Consider the following 20372-nt stretch of genomic DNA (forward strand, 5'->3'; position numbering starts at 1 on the left):
GCCTCATCTTTCTCCCGCGGAGCAGCTGGTAGTTTCGAACCGCTGACCTTAAGGTTCGCAGCCCGATTCGTAACCACTATGCTACCAGAGCTCCTTTCTAAAGGAATAGAATAAAGAAAATCCTATTCATCATTTTCAGACCTTGTTCCTTAGAACACTAGAGCTCCTCATAGATTGGGAAATCATATAATTTATCACTCAAACCAAGATATTTTTTAAAATAAAGAAATTGCTATTAATAATAATGTTGAGACAACAAATATCTGGGACTTAGTGAGAGGATGTGAAAGAAAAGACAGAAGGCAATCAGGATACCTATTTCATTCCCTTCATTTGCACCAATCAGAACTATTATAGCTCTGTTTTTCACATTCAAGTTTCAAATAAAGTCTTATTTTTAATAGACTTTGTATGTTAAAAATTGAAAATCACTGGACTTCTCTAGATCTGACAGTCAAAGATCTACAGTGCTCACACTTTGAAAATCAAGTTCAACTATTATGTCTCCCAACATGCCTTTCCATTCATTCAAGAAAAATATTAATATTTTCTTCTGTTGTAAGTAACTTATACTGCCATTCAACAATTTCATTTCTTTTTCGAAGAATGCTTTTTCTTTCACCTATAACACACCTGTATAAATAATGTGCACATATATAATACATATGTTTTGGTCATTAAGTGCCATTGAGTCCATTCTGACTCACAGCAACCCTGTCAACAACAGAACAAAACACTGTCTAGTCCTGGGCCAGTCTCACATTTCCTGTTATGCTTGAGCCCATTGTTGCTGCCACTGTGTCAATCCATCTCATTGAGGATCCACCTCCTTTCACTGATCCTCTTTAGCAAACATGATGTCCTTCTACAGGTACTAAATTCCTCTTGACATGTCCAAAGTAGGAGAAAGACAAAGTCTTACCATTGCTGCTTCCAATGAGAAGTCCAGCCTTACTTCTTCCAAAACAGATTTGTTCCTTCTTTGACAGTCAATGATATTCAGTATTCTCTACTAACGCCATAATTCAAATGCATTGATTCTTCTCAGGTCTTCCTCATTGTTCAATTTTTACATGTATATGAGGTATTTGAAAATACCACAGCTTGGGTCTGGCACATCTTAGTGCTCAAAGTGATATCTTTAATTTTTAACATTTAAAAAAGGTCTTTTGCAGCCTTTAATTTCTTCAGTGTTGCTTCAATGAGCATTGTGTGAATCCAAGTAAAATGAATCTTGGACAACTTCAATTTTTTCTCCATGTATCATGATAATATTTATGGGTCCAGTTGAGAAGAATTTTGCTTAAACATTGAGGTACAGTCATTACTGAGAGCTATAATCTCTGATCTTACAGCAAGAAGGGTCATGTCATCTATATATTGTAAGTTGCTAATGAGTCTTCCTTGAATTCTGTTGCCACCTTCTTCTCCATAAACCCCAGCTTCTCAGATTATTTGGGCAGCAACAGATTGAATAAGCATGGTAAAAGGATACAACCCTGACACATAGCTTTCCTGATTTTAAACCACTCAGTATCTTCTTGTTCTGCTAGAATAAATTGCCTCTTGGTCTATGTACAGGTTCCTCATGAGCACAATCAGTGTTATGAAATTCACATTTTTCACAATGCTATGATCCACACAGTTGAGTGCCTTCATATAGTAAATAAAGCATGTGTAAACATCTTTCTGACTTTCTCTGCTTTAAACCAAGATCTGTCTAACATCAGCAGTGATATTCCTAGTCCCACATCCTATTCAGAATCCTGTTCATATTTCTGGCAGTTCCCTGTCAATATACTGCTGCCACAATTTAATTACCTTCAGCAAAATTTTACTTCCATATCATATTAGTGATATTATTAGAACATTTCTGCATTATATTGGGTCACCTTTCTTTGAAATGGACACACATATGGATCTCTTCCAAAGAGTTGGCCAGGTAAGTGTCTTCCAAATTTCTAGTCATATATGAGTGAACACCTCCAACATTGCATCAGATTGTTGAAACATATCACTTTGCATCTATCAATTTCAGGGACCTTGTTTTTCACTGATGCCTTTATTGCAATGTAAATGTCTTCCTTCAGTACCATCAGTTCTTGATCATATGATACCTCTTGAAATGGTTGATCATCTATCAATTCCTTTAGCATAGTAACTCTGTGTATTTCTTCCACCTGTTTTGAAGCTTCCTATGTCATTCTATTTTTACCCATGTTGTTGTTGTTAAGTGTCCTGGAGGCTGTTTCAACTCATAATGTCCTCCTATAGGGTTCCCAAGGCTGCAAATCTTCTTTGGAGCAGAAAGCCTCATTATCTCCCAAAGAGTGTCTGGTGAGTTCGAGGCATCAACTTTGTAGTTCACATTCTATTTTTCATCCTACAGAGCCACTAATCTGTCTATTGTTGCTGCTGTTAGATGCCATGGAGTGAGCTCTGACTTACAGTAATGCTCTGCACAACAGAACATAACACTGCTCAATCCTGTATCACACTCACAATTGTTACACTTGATTCCATTGTTGTTGCCACTGTGTCAATCCATATCATTGGGGGTTCTTCCTGTTCATTGCTGATCCTCCACTGCACCAAACATCATGTCCTTTTCCAGGTTCTGCTCCTTCTTGATAATATGTCTGAAGTATAAGAGACTAAGTCTAACCATCCTTACTTTAAAGAAACATATTGGATGTACTTCTTCCAACACAGATTTGTTTGTTCTGCTGGCAGTCTATGATATTTTTAATGTTCTTCTTAAAAACCATAACTCAAATGCATTAAAATTTTTTATAGTCTTCCTGATTCATTATCTGACTTTCACATGCATATGAAGTGATTTAAAACAGTATGGCTTGGGTCAGGCACTCCTTAGTCCTCAAATTGATATATTTGCTCTTGAATACCTTAAATAGGTCTTGTGTAGCAGATTTGCTTAATGCAAAACTTCATTTAATTTCTTGACTGCTCCTTCCATGAGTGTTGATTGTGAATCCAAGCAAAATGATGTTTTGGACACCTTCCATCCTTTCACCATTTATCATAATGTTATTTATTGGCTCAGTTGTGAAGAATTTTGTTTTCTTTACATTGAGGTGCAATCCACACTGAAGCTGTGGTCATTGATATTCAACAGTAAGTAATTTAAGTCCTCTTAGTTTCAAGCAAGCAAGGTTGTGTCATCTGCATATCACAGGTTGTTAATGAGTCTCCCTCCAAACTTGTTGTCACATTCTTTTTCATATAATTCAGCTTCTCAGATTATTTGCTCAGCATACAAATTACATAAATATGGTGAAAAAATATAACGCTGATGCATACCTTTACTTATCTTAAACCATTCAGCGTCTTCTTGCTGTGTTAGAACCACCACTTCTTGGTCTGTGTACAGGTTCCTCAAGAGCATGATGATGGCTTCTGGAATCTCCATTCTTTGCAATTGTATCTGTAGCGTATCATGATCCACACAGTCAAAACACTTTGAATAGTCAAGAAAGCTCAAATATCTTAATAGTATTCTTTGCTATCAGTCATGATCCAACTGCTGTCATCAATGGTACCCCCTCATACCACTTACTCTTCAGAATCTGGCTTGAAATTCTGGCATTTGCTGTCGATGTACAACTACAGGCATTTTTCAATTATATTAAGCAAAATTTTACTTATATGTGATAATAATGATATTGTTCAGTGATTTCCTCATTCCATTGGGTCACCACTCCTTGGAATGATGTAGATAAGTAAGCAGTTTGCTGAAAGATTTTAATTTACATTCTGTCAATTACTGGAGTCTTGTTTTTCTCCTGTGCCTTCAGTGCAGCTTTGACTTCTTCCTTCAATACCTTGAAATGGTTGAACATCAACCATTTCTTTTTTGTACAATGACTCTGTATACCTTCAACTTCTCATGATGTTTTCTGGATCATTCATTATTTTGTCCATAGAATCTTACAATATTTCAAGTTAAGGTTTGACTTTTTTTCTTCAGTTCTTTCAGCTTGTGAAATGCTGAATGTGTTCTTATCTTTTTGTTTTCTAGATCCAGGTGTTTTCAAATTTCTTTATAATATTTTATTTTGTCTTCTTGAACTGACTTCAAATTTTCAGCTTAAGTCTTTTGTTTCCTTATTTCTTCCATTTGCTTTAACATCTCTATATATGGCACTATATGATAAAGCTCTGAAGGATAAAGGTCAGCTTGAACCACAATTTCGGTGGTTCAAACCCATCAGCCACTCCTCAGAAACTCTATACAGGGTTGCTATGAATTGAAAGCAACTTGACAGCATTTAACAACAACAATAACAACAATGCTCTATAGCAAATTTCAGAGTTCCCCCTTTCTGTCTTGTGAATGAACCTTTTTTTCTTCCTGTATGATATTCTTGATGCCATACCACAACTCTTCTGGTCTTAGGTCATTAGTATCTAATGCATCAACTCCATTCTTCAGAGGGCCTCTAAATTCAAGTGTGATCTTGGTCAAGGACTTGTTTAAATTTTCTTCAGCTTTAGCCTAAACTTGATCTTGGTCAAGGACTTGTTTCAATTTTCTTCAGCTTTAGCCTAAACTTACATAAGAGCAATTAATATTCTGTTCTAGAACTGGCTCCTGGTCTTGTTTTAGCTGATGATATTGATCTTTCCGACCATCTCTTCCCACAGATGTAGTTAATTTGATTCTTGAGTATTCGATCTAGTAAGGTCCATGTGTATAGTCAGTTGCCTTCTATGTTGTTTGAAAAATGACACTTTGCAATGAATAAGTCATTAGTCTTGCAGAATTCTATCATCCAATCTCCAGCATCATTTCTATCACCAAGGCTATATTTCCAATTACTGATCTTTCCTCTTTGTTTCCAACTTTTGCATTCCAATCACCAGTAATTATCAATACTTCTTGATTTCATGTTTAATCAATTTCAGTACTAAACAAGTTAGTAGAATTCTCCAATTTCATTATCACAGCCTTTAGTGGTTGGTATGTAAATTTGAATAATAGTGGAATTAACTGGTCTTGCTTCTATACATATGGATATTATCCTATGAGTGCTTTTGCTTCATCATCTCTTCCAGTCACTTTAGCTTCTCTACGTTCAAGAGCACATTTCAAAGTCTGTTCTGACATCCACTTTGGTCTTTTCTTTATCTTCTTTTATGACCTTTTGCTTTCTTTATATACGATATTCTTTATGTCATCAAACAACTTCTTTGTTCATTAGTGTCTAATGCATCAAATCTGTTCTTGAGATGGTCTCTAAATTAAATAGGATATGTTCAAGGTCATATTTTGACTCTGGTGGAAGTGTTTTATTTTCTTCAGCTTCAGCTAACTTGCATGTGAGCAATTGATGGTCTTTTCCACTCTCAGATCCTGGTCTTGTTTTATCTGATGATGTTGAGACTCTCCATGGTCTCTTTCCACAAATACAGTTGATTCGATTACTGCATGTTCCAGCTGGTGAGGTCACTTTATAGAGTCTCTGTTTTTGTTGTGAAAAAATGTATTTGCAATGAATAAGTCATTGTTCTTGCAAAATTCTATCATGTGATCTCCAGTTTCTTTTCTATAAACAAAGCCATATTTTCTAAGTACCGATCCTTCCTCTTTGTTTCCAACTTTTGCATTCCACTAACTAGTAATTAAGGAGCTCTGGTAGTGTAGTGGTTATGAATAGGGCTGTGAACCGCAAGGTCAGCAGTTCACAACTGCCAACTGTTCCACAGGAGAAAGATGAAGCTTTCTGCTCCCATAAAGATTTACAGCCTTGGAAACCCTGTACAGGGTTGCTATGAGTTGGAACCGCCTCCATGGCACATAACAACAATAACAACCAGTAACTGGAGTCCTGGTATGGAGCTGTGGGTTAATGTTCTGGAAACAGAAGTCTGTTTGAACTGCAAGGTCAGGGTTCAAGCTCACCAGTCACTCCTCTGAAACCCTATACAGGGTACCTGTGGGTCAGAACCAACTTGATGACAGTTAGTAACAGCACCAACCAGTAATTATCATCTTAATTGCACGACTGATCAATTTCAGACTGAATAAACTGGTAGAATGCTTCATTTTCTTCATCATCGACTTTAATGGTTGGTGTGTAAATTTGCATAATAGTTGTATTAACTGGTCTTCCTTGTAGGCATATGAATGTTAATCTACCACAGAAAACATTGTACTTCAAGACAGATTGTGGAATGCTCTTTTTGACAATGAATGCAACTGCATTCATTACCAGCATTGTAAATCATATGATCATTTGATTTAAAATGTTTATGAACTGTCCATTTCAACTCACTAATGTCTAGTATGTTTATATTTATGAATCCACTTCATTTTTGATGACTTGAAATTTTCCTCGATTCATACTTTGTACATTCCACATTCTGAATGTTCAGGGATGTTTGCAACTGTTTCTTCTCATTTTTGAATTATGCGTCATCAGTAAATGAAGGTCCCAAAAGTTGTGCTCCAATCATGTCATTAAGTTCAACTCTACTTTGAAGAAGCAGTCCTTCTCCAGTCACATTTTGAGTGCCTTCCAACCTGAGGGGCTCATTTTCTGGCACTAGATCTGACACTGTTCTGTATTCATAGAGTTTTCAGAGGCTAGCCTTTCATAAGAAGTTAACCTCTCCATCTTTCTAGTCAGTCTTATTCTGGAAGATCTGTTGAACTCTGTCCACCATAGGTGACCCTGCTGGTATTTAATAGTTAAATAGAGTCTAAAATGACTCAACAGCACACAACCACCACCACTATCATCAACAACAGTATCTTTGTTATAACCTAATCATGATTTCCTAAATTAAACAATAATTTTAATATTTTCATTGCTAACACCCTCAGGATGTCTTTTTCATAGATCAATAAATGTTTGTCAAACTAAATTATTAAGTACTTCCTCAATGTGATCAGAATCTAAGTGCTGGAGGAAAAAACAAGTTGACACTATTTCCTACTCAATGAACTTGATATTTCATTACAGTCACAAACATTTTGTTTCCAGACATTTCTAGGATCCTTTTATTTGGGTGGGGGAGGGGGGGAAGAGAGGGAGGGTGCACTGAGAGTGAGAAACAAGCAGAGTATTGAAGGAAAGGCAGACAAAAGGCCAAGTCCCTAAATTGGCATTTGAACATTTTAAACACCTGAACTCAACTGTGTGACAGGAACGCATTGTCATTTGATATGTATACCACCAGCAGCATTCTTTTTTCTAAAAGCTTTTATGCACCCACCCCTGGATCCCTCCTTTATTCCAGTCTCAAAAACGGAGGGTCAAGTTATAACAACTCCGGTTACATACGGCAGTATGTTGTTTAGGTAAAGTATAGCAAGCAGTGTGTGTGTGGGAGGAGTGAGGCTTTTTCTTCTTGACTTTACAGCAATTATTTACCAGCTGAGTGCCTGGGCCCCTGGATTGCTTCAGGTGCTGACTGCCAGCAGTTCACTGCCTAGAGTCTCAATTTTCCTTAATATAACCATTGCTTGTTTCCTGTTTACACTGAGTAAAAGGAGATCAGGTTTCATGCCCATAGGCCCACATTCCTCAGCTGAGCAGGTTTTCAAGCCTTCAGGCTATAGGTTTCAGCCTAAGATCCATGCTTTGTTCATCTATTACCCAATACTAGAAACCACTTGGACAGTCATAAACCTGGACTGAAATCATTAAGAGAATTTTAAAAGTTTGTGAAAAAACAGATTAAAAGATTAAAATAAAAAATACAAACATTATTTCTTAACATGTTGTTGTTAAATGCCATCAAGTAAGTTCCAACTCACATTGACCTTGTATAGGGTTTCCAAGGAGCAGCTAGTGAACTTTAACTACTAACCTTAGGGTTCAAACTGACCTTGCTTTCCAGTGCTGTATCCCACAATGCTACATCAGGACTCCATTTCTTAACATAACCCCATCAAGTTCATGACACTTTTGTAAGTGATACTAGTCTATCCCTAAAGAACTGGGGGCCCTGGGAGTTTAACCATGTCAATGATGTCTTTTTAATATCATTTATTGAAGAAAAAAAAGGATACTCCTTAAAAAAGTTTTTTAAGATAGTTGTCATTAGGCACTGTTAAGTCCGTTCAGACTCATAGCGACCCTATGCACAACAGCAAGAAACAATGGTCCTGTGCCATCTTCACAATTGTTGCTACATTTGAACCCATTGTTTTAAAATTAAGAAATAAAAAGAAGTTAGGATGAGACAAATCAGGGTTGTAACATGGATGCTTAATAATTTCTCATGGTTGACTGCCCTTGCTTGACAAGAAGAATGTCATAGTGGAGAAAGACTCTCCTTTGAATATTTCTTGGTGTTTTTGCTAATGCTTTGGCTAAGTTTCTCAAAACACGCTCATAAAAAGCAGATTTTATCATTATTTGGCTCTCCAGAAAACCAACAAGCAAAATGCCTAGAGCAACCCAAAAAACTGTTACCATGACCTTTGCTCTTGACTAGTCTGCTTTTACTGTGGCTGGACCATTTCTATTTCATAGTAGCCATTGCTTTGTGCTTAGTCTTTAGGATCATACTGGTAAAGTCATGTTTTATCACCTAGTACAATTCTTCAAAGAAGTACTTCAGAATTTTGATCTTACTTACTTAAAATTTCCATTGAAATCTCCATTCTTGTCTGCATCTAATTTGGCCACAAAAGTTTGGGCATCCTTAGAGCATAAAGTATGCTCAACTTTAGTTTTTCAGTCAGAATTGTAAAAGTTGAACCAATTGAGATACTGATGGCATTGTCTATTGTTTATGCTGTCAATTGTCAGTCTACTTCAATTAGGGCACAAACAAAATTAATTTTTCCTCACAATTTTATGCAGACAGCCTAAAAATGTGACCTTCATCTTCAACATCATCAAGTCCCTTCTTAAAATGAATTATGCATTTATTAAATATTTGGGGCATTATACCCATAACTTTGTCTTAAGGCATCAATGATTTCACCATTCTTCCACCCAATTTCTAAATATTTGCATTTTTATTTGCTTTCTCTATTAAATAATTCCTTGTAGAAATATAAGAATCTTGTCTCATTTATGTTTATATCCAAATACTTGCACTTTTTAGACATCAGAAGATTAATCAGTAGATTCCTGACATTGTAGAACAAAAGACTTTGAATAAAATTCTGTTTCAATTAGAAAGAAAAACATTTAAATAAATTATTCCATTAGTTTGAAAATAATTTGAAATTTTTGATTGTGTATAATTCAGCTCGGCATTGTTCTCTTCCCTGAGCTACAATAGTTTTGTTAAATTGAATTCAGTAATTCAGGTTTTGGTTTAGTTGTGTTATTTCCCCCATATTCCATTACTTTTTCTTATTCCATTCATCATGGAGATGGAAAGCTACTTTATATTACCATTTAAAATCTTATGTTGTGCCAAAACAGTCACATAAAAGGGATTCTATATCCCAGAATTATCTTTCATATTTATTCTTTTACATTAATATCATTGAGTCTTAATCAAAGCCCATCTTGGAAAATTTCCCAAACACAAATAATATTAGAACATAAAAACCAACTACAAAAGAAAAACTAAGACTCAAATAACTAGATCAAAGTACTCATCATCTTACACCACAGATGTAGAAGACTTGTTTTTCTAGAGAGCTGGGCCAGAAGAAAAGCTTTACAGGAAATACACCTACCAGACCCACAAAGTAGTTTCATTAACTAAAGACCAACCAACTGACAAACGGACCATTTACTGAGTGCATGTACACACACAAATGCACACACAACTGCTGTTCTTACTTCCATCTAATAAAAATTATATGACTATAACACTTTCCTTTTAGCCTTGGCCATCAGAAAGTCCAGGGCAAAATTGATGTGTCATTCTTGCAACTATATTGATGGATATTTGAGGAATAGTTGTTCTACTTTTTCTCTAGATATTATGATGAGGCAGAGGCATTTCTCAGAAGTTCATTGAATTTGCTTTTATAATCGCTCACCGTGAAATTCTTCCAATAAAGGCACCCAGTTAATAAATTCTTAAAATGCCAGGTTTGAGGAACAAGAGAAATTATGGTTGTAATAACCAAGGTTGTTATTGTTGTTGTTAAGTGCTGTCAAATCAATTTTAATTCATAGTGGCCCTGTAAAGGATTTCCAAGGAGTGGCTGGTGGATTTGAGCTGCTGGTTTTGTGGTCAACAGTCCAGATTTTATCCTACAGGGCCATGCCAGAACTCCAATAACCAAGGCAGTTGGTATTAATTTTATTTATCGTAAAATACAATGATTACTTATTAAATAAAAAGATTTATTATTTTAATGGCTAGAACCAGATTTTCTTTTAAGGTGAGAAATGTCTTTTGAGAGATTAATAGGTACTAAGAAAATTAAAACAGGTAAGCTTCTCTGTATTGCTAATAGCAATAATAAAGAAAAGAATAAGAGTCTGGGGATGGAAAAGGGCAAGGCAGAATGGAAAGAAAAAGAGGATCAAGGAGCAATGTGTCAGAGTACTATTAATACGAACTTTTAAAAATAAGGAGATCTGATATTCCATTTTAACTTGTGGGCATGATAATATTGTAAACTCCCACTCTGTCTCCCTACTCTCACATTTATCTCTTTGTAGAAATGTTATGTTGTTCTTAGTGGTTTTCATTTTATTTTGTTGACTTTGGATGGCTAAAAGTGAGGGTAGGGACTGATGTTGATGCTTGGTTGGAGGTATTAGGAAATAGAGTATTATATAGGGTGTAGCAATACAACCCATCACTGAGTTAATTTAATGCCTGCAATAGACTGGAGCCAAGGTAAATCTTGAGACCATAAACCCCTGAGGACATTTTTATACAGATTGAAGAATACTTGGCTTTTCCTGGGAGTTGAATAGAGTACTGGCATGGCACTGTAAGATAAGCACTGGACAACTAACTGTAAGATCAGTGGTTCAGACTTACCAGTCACTCCTCAGAAACCCTAAACAGGGTCTCTATGAATTGGAACTGACTGGCACTTAACAAGAAGAATGGAGTTCAAATCATGAACCTTTGACCTTTGGCCTCTTTTGACCTTTGTTGTTGTTGTTGTTGTTACGTGCCATTGAGTCAATTCCGACTCATAGTGACCCTGTAAAAGATTTCCAAAGAGAGGCTGGTGGGTTTGAACCATCAACCTAGTGGTTCACAGTCCAGTGCTAATCCTACAGCACTACACCAGACCTTTAATCATATATATTTTACATCAAATCTTTTTCAGTCTTGGGAACTTATCAATGTTAAACACTTGTTTACTACATAATACATGCATGAATAAGAAATGTTTAAAAAGATGTAATGTATACCATCCAACTACAGAAGGACTTCAACATGAAGATTGCCAGGTAGGCTTTTAAAGCAGATAAAGGTGTGTGATGTTCTGAATGACAGAACATAAAGGTAAATATAAAGAGGACATAGAAGGTAAGAATTCCTAAGCCAGGAAGTACACGCTACATGTATACTTGGTTTTATTAAAAATATAAAGTTTGATCATTAACTACATTTCAGCTCAAATTATTTTATTTCCTGACTACTACATACGTCTCCTTGTTGTTGTTGTTAAGTACCGTGTCATAGTGACCCTGCACAGGGTTTCCGAGGCTGTAAATCTTTGTTATTGTTGTTAGGTGCCATTGAGTTGGTACCGAATCATAGCAACATTATGCACAGCAGAACAAAGCACTGCCAGATCCTGGGCCAACCTCACTACTGTTGCCACCCTTGAGTCCATCAGTGCTGCCACTTGGCCAATCCATCTCATTGAGGGTCTTCCTCTTTTCCCCTGACACTCCACCTTACCAAACATGATATCCTTCTCCAGAGCCTGCTCCCTCCTGACAATATATCTAAAATATAAGAGTCGAAATTTGGACATCTTGGCCTCTACGGAGCACTCTGGCTGTACTTCTTTCAAAACACATCTATTGGTTCTTTTGGCAGCCCATGGCACTTTCAATATTCTCCTCCAACACCATAACTCAAAGGCATCAATTCTTCTATGGTCTTCCTGATTCACTGTTCAGCTTTCACATGCATATGAGGTTATTGAAAATACCATGGCGTGGGTCAGGTGCACCTTAGTCCTCAAGCTGACATCTTTGCTCTTCAACACTTTGAAAAGGTCTTGTGCAGCCGAATTGCTTAATGCAACACGTTGTTTGATCTCCTGACTGCTGCTTCCATGAGTGTTGATAGTTGACCCAAGAAGAATGAAGTCCTTGACAACTTCAATCTTTTCTCCATTGATAAGAATGTTGTTTATTGGTCCAGTAGTGAGGATTTTTGTTTTCTTTACATTGAGATGTAATCCATACCGAAGGCTGTGCTCTTTGATCTTCATCAGTAAATGTTTTAAGTCCTCTTCACTTTCAGCAAGCAAGGTTGTATCATCTGCATATTGCAGGTTGTTAATGAGTCTTCCTCCAATCCTGATGCCACATTTTTCTTCACAGAACCCAGCTTCTTGGATGTAAATCTTTACGGGAGCAGAAAACCTCAACTTTCTTCTGCAGAACAGCTGGTAGTTTCGAACTGCTGACCTTGACGTTAGCAGCCCAATTCGTAACCACTATACTACCAGAACTCCTTAATTCTCCTTAGGGGAGATGAAAGAAGATTAGTAAAAGGCACTGTTCCTGCCATTGATAGACTTAAAATCTATTTGAGAGATGATATTTAAAGACTTAGAAATAATCTTAATCTCTTTACTGTTTGTGGAGCATTTAAATGCATGTTGTTGTTACGTGCCATCGAGTCGGTTCCTACCCATAGTGACCCTGTATAGGGTTTCTGAGGATGTAAATCTTTACGGGAGTAGAAAGCCTCATCTTTCTCCCGCAGTGCAGCTGGTAGTTTCGAACCTCTGACCTTAAGGTTCGCAGCCCGATTCATAACCACTAGTATTCCCTTTAACCTTAAGATTGCTCAGTGAGGAGGTAGAGAAGAAAGGCATTTTCATTATCTCCCTTTTAGAGATTATAATACTAAGGCCCAGAGAAAAGATCAACTTAATCAAACTTGACCACAGAACCATATTTGACTAAATATACTTTGCATTATCCCACATTTTCCCCCTGGATAAAATAATTAAAGTTGTATTATATAGAGAAAATTATGTATCCTGTAGACAATGAGCAGTCAGACAAAAACAACTATGGCAATTCATTAACATTGTACTAAAAAAAAAAAAAAGTTACCAAAGGAAAACTGCATGGTATAGTTACCATAAATATTTTTAGATATTTGCACATATAGAAAAGTTCCATTGTTTACTTAAAAATATTCTGTAAGCCTAATAAAATTTTGCCTATATAAATGCTTGACTATTTCTTCTTATCATACCTTTTTATTCAAGAATATATATTAGAAATTCATAGTTTCTCCATAGTGGCTCTGATCTAAAATATGTTCAAGTGGCCTCTTACCTTGCAGATTTCTAGAAACTTCTCATTGCTGTATTTCATAGGATGCTCAACGAAAGTAGCATAAGGAACTTCAGTGGACCACGGATTCCAGCGGGACAACAGGGATTGCTCCTTCACACTCCCCCAGGAGATCCTAAGACCTTCTCCCTGTCTCCTAGAGGGAAGTAATTTTCTATTAGTGCAGCCATTATGTTACAAAAAGGAAGGGGTGAGGTAACATATCAGCCATTCTTTATATAAATGTTAGAGTAAGTGGTTCACTTCCAACTATGAACACTCCAGGGAATACTGAAGGTAAGAAATATAAGAATAATTTTGTCTTAAACATGGCGATTTCAGTCCTGAAAAATGTCTTATGACAATAGCTAGTTAGAAATTAGACTTTAGTGTTCCAGACAGAGGCCAGAACTAGAGATCTGGATATTGACCTAATATCCACTTTCTGATGCTAAGAGTTAAAGGGGAGGGAAGAAAACAGGTTAGGTAGGTAGAACAGAAACAAGAACCGTCAAGGTAGAAGACACTTTCAGGCAGAAAGGAGGGGACAATAGTGACAGTTTCCACAAAGCAGTCAATGCAAGCAAATACTGGCTGAGAAAGAACATGTTTTTAATTGCAACATAATCAAGAGGATTCTGACTCATAGCAATCTGTATAGGTTTTCTCAGGAGCAGTTGGTGTGTTTGAACTGCTGACCCATGGTAAACAGTCCAGTGCTTATCCTACAGTACCACAGCAGGACAACAAAAAATGTATCCCCGGACCATATGAATTCAGTATCCTCCCCACCACTGGCTTACATCTAAAGATAAAAACCTAGGCTTGTTAAATTATTTACTTGTGTTTAGAGGGGCCGAGGCAATTTATAAAATAATAGTCTAATTTCTTCAGGGGAGTGTTTTGCTATATCAGGACTAAGGAATAAAAAACTGAAAATAGAACACATTTGTACACTTTCTAATTCAAATTATTTATGAAGGTTTTGATTTCAAACTTGTTATAACCATGAAGTCTTGCTAAAATGAAAGCATTTCATGTATTCTCCATGTTAAAATAATTGAACCAATAAGTACACACGTGTGAAAAAAAAATGTGTTCTTAAAAAAAAGTCAATTAATACTACCATCTGGAAGCAAAATTATACTTTTGTGAGTGTTATTACTTTAGAAGGTCTTGCTGGTGGTGGTGGTGGTGGTGTGCAGTAGACTCGGTATGAACTCAAAACGACCCTGCAAAGAGTTTCCAAGGCTGTAAATCTTTACAGGAACAGAAAGCCTCATCTTTCTCCTGTGGAATGGCTGATAGTTCCCAACTGCTGACTGTTGACCTTGAGATTAACAGCCTGACACATAACCACTATGCTACCAAGACCTTATTATTTATCAATCAACATAACTTTTCTATGCAGTTCTTTTTAAGTGAACCTCATGTTAATCTCATGGAAGGAAACCAGGGAAACCATGCTTTGAAGGATAAGACTAAACAGGTTTACGTTTCCTCTTACAATATGCTAGATGTGCTCTGTTACAACCGTGTTATTGGTGTTAAATACTGTCGAGTTGATTCCAACTCATAGTGACCCTGTATGGGGTGTCAAAGGAGTGGCTGGTAAATTTGAACCACAGACCTTGAAGTTCTAACCGACTTTGCAGTCCAATGCACTAGCCCACAGCGCCATACCAGGACTCCAATAGCGTAACATCTTTAAAATAGAATTACACATGTAAAAGTAGCTATCTAATCTTCATTTTGGATTCAATTGGTAGGGGCAATTTATGCTGAGCTTGAAATTCTTTCCACATTCAAAAAGAGAAAAAATATCTTGGACATTGTTCTCCTTTAAATGATCAAGAAAGAATTCCAGTGAAAACATAAAACCAGTGAGAATGAAAAATGGGAAATCAACACCAAAACTCAAGGGTTCTAGGGCTATAATAAAATTCTCTCACAAAAACTTAACCCATTTCACTCCATACATCTTTTTGTTGTTGTTTAGTGCTATTGATTTGGTTCTGACTCATAGAAACCCTATATATGGATTCCAAGGAGTGGCTAGTGAGTTTGAACCACCAACCTTGTGTTTCAAACTGACAGTTAGGTCCAGTGCTTTATCCCACAGCACCACATAAGAAAACAAAAATCCTCACAGCTGGACCAATAAATAATATCATGATAAATGGAGAAAAGATCAAAGTTGTAAAAACTTCATTTTGCTTGACTCTACTACCAACATTCAAGACAGCAGCAGTCAATTTATTGTATTAGGCCAGGGGTGGGGAATGTCCAGCCCATGGGCCGTACAAGTCCCATAAAATCATTTGGTCTGACTCTGCCAAGGCAACCACATGCAAGACATGAAATTCATAAATCTAGGGGCTTTTTTTCATAACAACATAAGTTTATATTAAGTGAATCATAAACATAATGTAAATTTTGAGGGACAAGCAAGGAACATCCATTACGGGATAGACAGAGCACATATATGAGTTCATGATCGGACAAACATGTGTGCTTCTCCTCAGCTGCCTATGGCACATCTGCCTATATTGCAATGACTCAGAGGACAGTCAGTGTCAGGCAGGCTGGGAGTGTACACATTGTGAAAGTATTAACACACTGTGACAAAAGTATGGCAATCTGGTGATGATGAGACAAGATGCAATAAGATGATTCCTAGAGATGTTGATGACCTTGTCTCCATTGACTGACGATGTTGTAGACTTTTTGAGGACACAGACAACAACTCCAATACAATCTTTATCTAAACCACCACAATCAACAATCTTCCCCAAAACTAACTCTTACATGAAGATTAAGAAAATTACAGTACACAGAAATGATCTCAAGAGTCAATGATATGAACATTGGATATGTTCAAAATCCAAGATGCAAGATTAAAACAGAGATCAAAACAAAATAACTGCATCACTGGCAACACATACACTGGATAGTTATTAAAACTTAAGTTTTAACAGTCAAAAATGGTGACTAAAAAGAAAAGTTGATACAGAATATCGATCTTTCCAAGAGAAATGGACAAATTGCTATTTTTGTTGAAATCAAAGGTAGATCTGTATGACTAATTTGTGGCAATGGATTAACAGTAATGGAAAAACCCAACCTTGAGTTACATTATGGCTCAAAACACACTAAAGTCAATGATTGGGGAGGCCAAATGTGACTAGATAAAATCAGTGCTCTTCAGCAGAGTTTGGAATCAAAACAAATCACTTTCACTAGGCCTCCTTGTGACAGACGCAATTTTATTCAAATTAATTGTGTAGTGAGCAAGCTAATCACAAAGCAGCTGAGGCCTCATGTAGAAAGAGATTTTGTGAAAGACTGCACGATAGCTGCTGTATAGTTGTTAGTGCCTGATAAAGTAAAATTATTTCAGAGTGTTAATTTATCTTGAAGAATCGTCACAGACTGTATTACTGACTTAGCACAAGATAATGACAAAGCATTGATGGATTATGCAGGAGATTTCCAATTTTTCCCTCTAGCTTGTGGTGACACAATGGACCAATAAATACTGCCCAACTGGCCATTTTCATTCATGGGATAACTGCAGAGTTTGACACACAGAGGAATTGCTGTCACTGGAAGCCACTCAAGGCACAAGAGGTGAGGGCTTGTTTGAGAGATTTGTTTAATCAATGAAAAACTTGAGCTAGTATTTGAAAAGTTAAATGGTCTTACTACAGATGGAGCTCTAGCCGTGATGACTAACAAAAAGGGTTCATTGCATTTGTCAAGAAAGAATTGAATCATTTCAGTCTTGATCCATATGATTTAATTATATGCCACTGCATCATACACCAAGACAGTCTCTGTGAACAGTTGTTGTAATTCAACAATGTGATATAAACAGTAGCATCATGTATAAATTTTGTCAAAAACAGAGGATTTAACAGCCACTAGTTTAAGGAGTTACTAAATGATCTTGACTCTGAGTCCAGTGATCTTGTTTTTCACTGTGAAGTGCTGCGGCGGAGTCACAGGAGATGCTCATCAGGTTGTAAGAACTGTAGGATGAAGCCAAGCAGTTCATGGTGATGAAGGGAAAACCTGTCAGGGAACTCAATGATAGCAAGTAGTTGGATGATCAAGCATTCATGGTGGACATTACTATACCTCTCAGAGCTGAATGTCAAACTGAGGGGCCTCAACCAGCTTCTCAGCTCTCTGCTTTCAAATGTGAAATCATTTGAAACTTAATGAAAGTGCAACTTGAAAGGAATAACATGGTGCAGTTCTCCACTCTGGAAAGACAAAAGCTTTCTACTGCACTTGAATATACTGATGAATTTGTGAAACTAATTGAGTCATTTAATTAAGATTCTGGGATGTGAAAAGTAAATAAATGGAATTGAACATCTTTACTACACCATTCAATGTGGAACCAGCTGATGTGCCCGATAACCTACAAAATCGTTCAGGTACAAAGTGATGATGACCTGAAAGATGGATACAATAGCCTTCCAAGTCTTGAGTTCTATAAATATTACATAAGCGATGGTGAATTTCCCACTTTGAGGAGACATGCATTGAAATATACATCTGTGTTTGGAACAATTTACTGCTGTGAGCAGTTCTTTTCAAAACTTACCATCGCAAAGAGTTGACTGAATTCCAGACTGACAGATATAAACCTTGAAAAGCAGTTGTGAGTAGCAACATCATCAATACCAGCTAACATCACATGCCTCACCAAATAGAAACAGTTTTAGCCAATAAATGTTTGACCAAATATAGTAGACTAATTTTTAAGTTGATAATTTTGCATGACCCATGAATGATGTTATAAATATCCAAATGGCACTTGGCAGAAAAAATGCCTCTCTGTGGCATTAGGCAAACCTGTTCTTTAAAGTTTTCCAGAGCACATATGTCAATTTGAGGACTAAGGGGCACCTAACACAAGCCATGTTATTTTCAACAGCGTAATATGCATGTAGAATCCTGGTGTGGCACTGCAGGTTAATGTGCCAGACTGCAAAGCCATTTGAACTGCAAGGTTGGGGGTTCAAGCTCACCAGCTGCTCCTCGGAAACCGTATACAGGGACACTATGGGTCGGAACTGATTCTATGGCACTTAACAACAACAACAATATGCTTGTGAAAGTTGGACAATGAATAAGGAAGACTTTAGAAGAATTGATGCATTTGAGTTATCGTATTGAAGAAGAATATTAAAAGTATCATGGACTGTTAGAACAGCAAACAAATCTGTGTTGGAAGAAGTAAAGCTGGATTGCTGCTGAGAAGTCAGGATGGGGAGACTTCAACTTTCTTAATTCAGACATGTTGTCAGAAGGGACCAATCCCTGGAGAAAGACATCAAGCTTGGTAAAGTGGAGGGTCAGCAAAAGAGAGGAAGACCCCCACCAGTGGCAGCAGCAGTGGGCTCAAGCATAAAAGCAATTGTGAGGATAGTGGAGGACTGAACAGTTTTGTTGTGTTGTGTACAGGATTGTTATGCATCAGAATCAACTTGAGGGCACCTTGCAACAACAACATGCTTTAAGACCTCAAGTCCTTCCACAAAAACAGTGACCCTACTCACAGAACAAAGCTCCTGTCTAACCTGTAAAGGATTTATGAACACCTACAGCCCTATCACTTGTTTGTCAGTCTGTCATACTCTGGTGGCTTGTATGTTGCTGTCATGAGGAAGCTATGCCACTGGTACTTTCAATACCAGCAGGGTCATTAACAGTGGATAAGTTTCAGCAGTGCTTCCAGACTAAGACAGACTAGGAAGAAGAAGAGGCAGATAGCTTCTCAATGGTTACCTACTGAAAATCTTATGAATAACAGATGAATACTTTCAGATATGCTGCTGGAAGACAAACCCTTCAGGTTGGAAGGCACTCAAAATATTACTGAAGAAGAGCTGCCTCTTCAAAGTAGAGTTGACCTTAATAATATGGATGAAGTTAAGCTTTCAGGGCCTTCATTTGCTTATGTGGCACAACACAAAATGAGAAGAAATAACTGCAAACATTCATTAATAATCAGAACATGAAATGTACAAATTACAAAACTAGGAAAATTGGATGTTGTGAAAAAATGAAATAGAGTGCATAAAGATGGATATCCAACTGAGCTGAAATGAATTAATATTGACCGTTTTGAAATAGACAATCATAGGGTTTACTATGCTGGGAACCACAAATCATAGAGGAATGGTCCCACATTCATTGTGAAAAGAACATTTCAAAATAGCTTTCATCTTTTGTCCAGATAGGTCTGGTGAAAGGAGATGAGGATAAGAGTCTTATGATTCAATAGTGAGTAACTGTCATCATGACTAATTGCGAGTGTCACAACTGTAAAGATAGAGGTTTTGTAGGATCAAGGGGGAGTAGTTAGTTTTACATTCCAGGAACAGAGGCCCCTAGGACCATCAAGGGAAAAGAGCATGAGCGGAATGTGGGACCTTACCTAGAGAAGCAGTGATGCTGGGGATAGAGGCAGAGATGAGGACATGGAGACATGGAGTAGCTGAGGACTCTAGCCTCAAGGAAGGAGAGGGGCTGTGTGCTAACAGTCAGGGGTCAGGCTTGAAAAGTGTGCCCTTTAGTTGTTTCGGTTATTGCATATTTCTGAGTGTTTTGGTGTACATCCGAAAAAACAGAAGGATGAGAGACAGGTACTGTTGAATGATGACGCATGGAGGGGATTGCAATCATTACAATGAAACGAAATATGAAGGACTGATGTAAAACTGATGTTCTCCTGTGCAAACTATCACTCAATTCACAATAAAAACTTTTTTAAAAAGAACATTTCAAGATCTATCTTAAAGTACAATACTCTCTGTGATAGTATAATACCCAAAAAAGGAAGAACAGTTAATACTGTTGTTCAAATTTATGCACAGAACACGAAATCCAGAGATGAGGAAATTAAACAATTCTACC

General features: G+C 37.0%; 1 protein-coding gene across 1 annotated transcript in view; it reads right to left on the bottom strand.

Annotated features, from left to right (window-relative positions):
* TPRG1 (tumor protein p63 regulated 1) overlaps positions 1-20372 on the bottom strand; it is a 213849-nt gene that overhangs the window by 11307 nt on the left and 182170 nt on the right. The window contains exon 4 of the mRNA XM_006871880.1: positions 13443-13596. Within this exon, the coding sequence (XP_006871942.1) occupies positions 13443-13596 (154 nt within the window). The remainder of the gene's footprint in view (positions 1-13442; positions 13597-20372) is intronic.

Source organism: Chrysochloris asiatica, unplaced genomic scaffold (genome assembly GCF_000296735.1).
Source record: "Chrysochloris asiatica unplaced genomic scaffold, ChrAsi1.0 scaffold00177, whole genome shotgun sequence".
Lineage (NCBI taxonomy): Eukaryota > Metazoa > Chordata > Mammalia > Afrosoricida > Chrysochloridae > Chrysochloris > Chrysochloris asiatica.